The sequence below is a fragment of the Mastomys coucha genome, unplaced genomic scaffold (assembly GCF_008632895.1).
Source record: "Mastomys coucha isolate ucsf_1 unplaced genomic scaffold, UCSF_Mcou_1 pScaffold23, whole genome shotgun sequence".
Classification (NCBI taxonomy): Eukaryota; Metazoa; Chordata; class Mammalia; order Rodentia; family Muridae; genus Mastomys; species Mastomys coucha.
In genome coordinates, this window is record NW_022196906.1 from 48426257 (window position 1) to 48432794 (window position 6538).

The 6538-nt window shown below is 39.6% G+C and overlaps 1 protein-coding gene across 4 annotated transcripts in view; it reads right to left on the bottom strand.

Annotated features, from left to right (window-relative positions):
* Dmxl2 (Dmx like 2) overlaps nucleotides 1–6538 on the bottom strand; it is a 143175-nt gene that overhangs the window by 15584 nt on the left and 121053 nt on the right. For all 4 annotated transcript variants that reach the window (XM_031346264.1, XM_031346262.1, XM_031346263.1 and 1 more), the window contains exons 29-32: nucleotides 5447–5625; nucleotides 2419–2549; nucleotides 1411–1496; nucleotides 601–802 (exon numbers count right to left, since the gene is read on the bottom strand). In XM_031346264.1, the coding sequence (XP_031202124.1) occupies nucleotides 601–802; nucleotides 1411–1496; nucleotides 2419–2549; nucleotides 5447–5625 (598 nt within the window). The remainder of the gene's footprint in view (nucleotides 1–600; nucleotides 803–1410; nucleotides 1497–2418; nucleotides 2550–5446; nucleotides 5626–6538) is intronic.

Genomic DNA, 6538 nt, shown 5'->3' on the forward strand with positions numbered 1-6538 from the left:
TTCCAGATAGTAAAAGCACGTGTGATAAATATAAAGAAAATGATAGTATTTCCAATTACTTAAGGCTATCGGTTTGGATGTTCCTTCAAAACCAAGCAAGTAGCCAGATGCTTAATCTGCTTTCAACATTATATACATTGTGTATGTCAAGATATCATATACCGACCCATGAAAAGTCATTCTATGTTTTTATTTACTAGTTAAAAATAACTTTTTATAGCTGTGTGGATTTTATTATCGATTCTTTAACTTAATCCATTTGGTGGACATGCATGTTTTTGAAAGCATACTGTTCATCAAGGGGCTGAGTTAGGCAGGTAGTGTATCAAAGCAACAATAAAACCTTCATTTTTCCTTTATTAACTTATCCACAAAAAACAGTAACAATGATTGCATATGTACACTGCTATTAAATTTCCCCCAAGAGTAAGAAACACAGATGAAAATAAAGGACTATTTCCCTATTATAAATGTAATTTGTAATTTCCTTAATTATAAATGTAAGACTATTCTGAAGGCTACTGGCATGCTCTGTGAAACTGTTTCCTACAAAAGTTAAACCAAGCTACACTATCATCAGGATTCTAAGAAGCATCTTACTTGAATGGAGTATTTTCAGGCTCTAACATTGCTTTATTTCGGAGAATAGCTGGCCCAGCTCCCACTGAGAGGTCAGTTGGGTATGTGTTGACATAGTTAGGGGGCGGCCCTTCAAAATGATCCATTTTCTCCTGCAGAATCTGTTCCCAGTTCTCCAAGTTTTTAATGACAGCAATTCCTAGCGGTGATGTCACAGGGAGCTCTAGAGGGTAAGAAAGTCAAGTTACTACATGCCTGCAGAATCTAAACTCTTAGGGCCAGACTTCTCAAAATAGACATCACAGTCTTGAGAGAATATTCTTTTGTTGTTGTTGTTAAGATTGATTGATTGATTGATTGATTGATTGACTGATTTAATGTATGTGAATTCACTGTGGCTCTCTTCAGGCACATCAGAAGAAGGCACTGGGTGCCATTACAGATGGTTGTGAGCCACCATGTGGTTGCTGGGAATTGAGCTCAGGACTTCTGGAAGAGCAGTCAGTGCTCTTAACCACTGAGCCATCTCTCTAGCCCAGGAGAATATTCTTAATCTTAGTCTTAATACTTTCAATAAAATGGAAGCACTGAAACGAACAGAGAAAAGTGTGCGGCCTTCCTGTTCTGGGATTCCCCTTCTTTCAGTATGCTAGGCAAGGCTGTAGTGCTTTATCAAAGTCACACCACTGCAACATGGAATAGAGAAGACTTTACAAATTATCTAATGCAGCACTTTAAAAATATTAAATGGCTGTCTGCATAGATTCTGAACATTAACTTGATAGCAATTTATTATACTTAACAACACTGACTTTCAAATTCCAAACTCACCAGAGAATTCCAGCCCAGCAATAGGAAAAAAATTCTTGATATTGTGAAGTGCCAGTTTAACCATTGTCAAATGCAGAAGAGCCCAGCTGTTTGGGAAAAGAAAAAACAGAACAAAACAAAACAAAACAAAAACATACTTAACAACCTAGAAAAGAATCACAGGAAAAGAGTAGTCATGTCCCCTATCAACTGTGTGGCCAACTCAAGAAAGCTGCCTCAGACTTTTATTACACAAAAGTGAATCCTTTATAGTCACTGAAAAATAAAACTTTAGACCAAGCATGATGGCTCACACCTTTAATCCCAGTGCTTAGGAAGCAGAGACAGATGAATCTCCGAGTTCAAAGACTCCCTGGTTCACATAAAGACAGTCAAGCTATCTAAAGACCCTGACTTAAAAAAAAAAAAGGAAGGAAGGAAACTTTAATAATATACCACATTTAGAATTTATAAAAATTACTTAGTAGAAAAACATTTCTCATACTGTCACATAGAATCTAAATAGTATATCATTTATTGATATGTTAAGTTCCAAAAGTAAAAGTTACATTTTTCTTCAATAAACTGTTAGTTTTATAATTTTTATAGAAGCTATTTTATAAACTTACCTCAAAGGTAAAACATTCTTAACTTGAAAACATATCATGTTTTATATAGATTCATGGTAATATTAAAACAAACAAACAACCTGAGAGCCAGCACGGTGGCAAATGCCTTTAATACAGCACTTGGGAGGCAAAGGGAGGTGGAGTTTGAAGCCAGCCTGGTCTATATAACAAGTTCTAGGCTAGCCAGGAATACATAGTGAAACTCTGTCTCTATTTTTAATTTTTAATTTTTGGGTTGTTTGTTTGTTTGTTTTTTAGACCAAGCTGGCCTACAATGCATTCCCTGCCTACCTCTGCTGGAATTAAAGGTGTGCGTTACCTTATCCAACCTCACAGTGTTCTAACTAATACTGTGTTTTTTCTGGAAAAGAAGGTCAAAAGAAGATAGGGATTCATTTACCTATAAGAATTAGGATCTTGATGCTCCTGTATTTGTGTGTCTGAAAAAAAGGCATCATCTTCTTCATCATCACTGTGAACACTTTCATCAGAATCATATATGACACCACTATCAGACAAAGGAAGAAACGGCTGCAATAGAAGACAAAGCCATTAGTATAAATATGTAATTTGATAATATATTAAATACAGACTTTATATCTGTATAAAGAGAAACCACAGACAGGGTTTTTCTGTGTATCCCTGGCTATCCCGGAATTCACTCTGTAGACCAGGCTGGCCTCGAACCCAGAAATCCACCTGCCTCTGCCTCCCAATCCGCCTGCCTCTGCCTCCCAAGTGCTAGGATTAAAGGCATGCGCCACCACTGCCTGGCTCCCATTCTTCTTCTTAACACAAGTTAGTCTCAAATTTATAACTTTCCTGCCTCTACTTTTTGAGTGTGCCATTTTTTCTGATTTTTTTTCTTAATATATTTTTGCATTCTTAATTTTTTGACTTCATATTACTCATGAGAACACATTTTAAGATGGAAATAAGTTGGCATATTACCATTTATAAATCTTTATGTTGTCATCATTTACATTAATGGTACAATGGGCTTTCCAGTTTTCAAGGAGAACTCTTTAATTAGAAAGATGGGACTCCAGAGTCTGCATTTCTCACAAGTCCCTATGTGATGCTGACATTGCCATTCTGGGATATACTTTGCTGATCACTAAATAACCAAAAATTTTATATGTTAATGCCTCAAAAACTATTTCAAAGAATAGCATAGCCAGTGGAATGGGAGTAGGTGGGAGGGGGAACACCCTCATAGGGGAAAGGGGGAGGGAGGATGGAATAGGGAGTTTCCGAAGGGGAGAACTGGAAAGCGGAAAACATTTGAAATGTAATCAAAGAAAACATCCAATTAAAAAAAAAGACCAGAAGAAAATGCTTCATCATTTAGGGATACAAACGTAACCCTTTGTGTTTAAATGACCACAGAGAAAGCTCATGCCTGGAGATAAAGCTGTGGGCTCAGGAGGTTTTCACTCAGAAGAGTCTCAGGATGGAGAGAGGGCTCAGAAGAAAAAAAAAAAGATACCTGGTACATTCCTGCAGACAACTTTAATTTCTACATTGCTTGGACTATTAATTATAGTGTTGTTGCTTTTAACTTTTGGACCTTGTATCTTAAACAGATTGGTTGCCTTCATACAGGATCACTTTTAGCAAGCTCAGCTATTCACCATGGCAGTTATTCATCGCTATGAAGAAATGCATTGAGTACATATTCATATTCATATGTCCTTCACGGCTTTGGTCTGAATGGGAAAGAGTATGCTATAAAAGGCCAGTAATCAAAGACAAGTAAGAGTGTTTTTGAGCTCCTATTGACCTAAGACAGAGACATACATCAATGCTATGTTTGATCTCCATGACAGGTAAGAAGAAGCAACATAGATACCGACCTAAGACAGGCACAGTCACCTGACCACTCTTTACCCTAGATGGGATTATAGAAAACAAGTAAATCAAGTGCCCCCATCCTGCAACTAGTACTGCTCATCTTTAAAAAATGAAAAAGGGGGAACTATGGCCTTCCCAGCCTTGAGCAGGCTGAATGGACCTTATCGACCTTGGTGGAGTCACCTGCCTTGGCTGTACGTGCCTTAGGTGGAGACATCTGCCTCGGTTGCATATGTAACTTCCCACAGATACTTAAAAGAACAGACTGCCTGCTGACCTTGCTTTGCAACATAATCCAGCTGAAACAAAGGACAGGGTTTGTGGGCTTTCCCTATATAAACGCAGTGCTGAATATTAAACTTGGAGCCTTGATCAGAAAAAAAAAAGAATAGCATAGTCTACAAAGAGAGTAGATTTAGTGCCTCAATAACTGTAAGAAGAATGGAGTGTGGTGATGCATACACTGGATCCTGTGCCTCAGAAGGCAGAGGCAGGCAGATCTGAATTCAAAGCCAGCCTGGTCTACATAGTGATTTCCAAGAAATCCAGGGCTACATAGTGAGACCCTGTCTCAAAAAAGCAAAAAGCAAACAAGAACACTAAGATATGAGGTCTTATATACAGCAAGGGCTGTAGTATTACCTCACATGAAAGAAGAAATACATCATCAGGCAATGGACTCTCCTACACAGGGTAGAAGAGCAAGTGTCATATATGCATGCACCAGTACAGTATGAGAAAGGGCATCAGGATAGGAATCACCATGAGTATGCTGATTCTCAAATTTTCTCTATGGAGTAACAGAGATATCATAGCACCTGTACTGGCTGGTTTTGTGTGCCAACTTGGCACAGGCTAGCGTTATCACAGAGAAGGGAGTTTCAGTTGGGGAAGTGCCGCCATGAGACCCAGCTGTAGGGCATTTTCTCAATTACTGATCAAGGGGGTAGGGCCCCTTGTGGGTGGTGCCATCCCTAGGCTGATAGTCTTGGGTTCTATAAGAGAGCAGGCTGAGCAAACCAGGGGAAGCAAGCCAGTAAGAAACATCTCTCCATGGCCTTTGCATCAGCTCCTGCTTCCTGAACTGCTTGAGTTCCAGTCCTGACTTCCTCTGGTGATCAACAGCAATATGGAAGTAAGCTGAATAAACCCTTTCCTCCCCAACTTGCTTCTTGGTCATGATGTTTGTGCAGGAATAGAAACCCTGACTAAGACAGCACCTCACTACACCCTGATTAATCCTCTTCTAAATCCATGCTGACCAAGGTAACTGCTGATCATCAACAGAATAGGCTACAGAATATAAGAATCCCCATAACGTTAAAATGATGATGCTGTTGATATATTCATAAGCTGACTTCTGGTTTAAACCTAAGTCCCAGAGGATTTTAATTTCTCTCATCAATTATCATTTGATAATCACTACATTTCTAGGTCTATTCAGTTTCTGGATTTCAAAGATTAAATGTCTAAACTGAGGTGACTGAATCAAAAGCTGTTCCATCATTTGGATGTGATCCATACAAAAGTCAATAAAACAGACACATTTAACCTGCATACATCATACCCCTTACCTTTGCAACGAAGTAATCCCACATGCTAAGTTCTGGAGGAATAAATTTTTCCTTGTAAGATGGTCTTTCTGCAGGCACTGGGGGTGGGGTAGCATCTTTCACAGGCCTTCCAGGGACCAGCATTCTCATGTTAAATCTCCTTCGGTGTTTGTCTATGTCTTCAGAAGCAACAGGAGGAGCTGAATGGGATGTAAAGCTCAGCATTAGTTTACAGTTCACCTTTCCTGTGATCTTTCTCTTTGCTCTTGACAAATTCTTTATATCAGGACTTCTAAACGTTTCTGGTTACTGTCTATCAATCAATATTCCACAGCAAAGAGACATGGCAAAGAACCAGGTGGACATCATCCCATAAGGTTACTTACTAACCAGACGATAGGTTAAAGTAATTCCTATAAGACTAATTGAGAAAAGTTGGAGAGATAGCTTAGCAGTTAAGAACACTTAGCACAGAGACAACAAATTTGATTCCCAGAACCAATTTCAGGCAGCTCACAAAGTCCAGCTCCCGTGGAACAAGACACCCATTACTTGATTATAAGGGTACTCGTGAGCGTGCACAGAACACACACAAAAAATATCCCTAAAGATACATTAATGAAATGGTATACTCTGTATTTTCAAGAGTGACTGAGTGATTGTTTTAGACTACAGATCAAGAGCTGGGTATAGTGAAATTCCAGCATTTGGGAGCAGAAGCAGCTGGATCTGTAAGTTTGAAGCCAGCACTCAGAGGCAGGTAGGGCCAGCCTGGTCTTCAGTGAGTTCCAGGACAGCCAGAGCTACATAGTGAGACCCTGTCTCAAACAAACAAATCAAACCAAACCAAAACAAAACCTCTGATTCCGTGAACAATGTGTGGTATACAGAATATCTTTTAAAATGGCAGAAGCACAACAGGAAAAGGAAAAGGCAACCAGAACAAATGGCCAAAGGAGTCTGCGTGAATGAGGGGCAGGTAAAGGAGTCTGCGTGGGTGAGTGAGGGGCAGGTAAGGGAGTCTGCGTGGGTGAGTGAGGGCAGGTAAAGGAGTGTGCGTGAATGAGTGAGGGGCAGGTAAAGGAGTGTGCGTGAATGAGTGAGGGGCAGGTA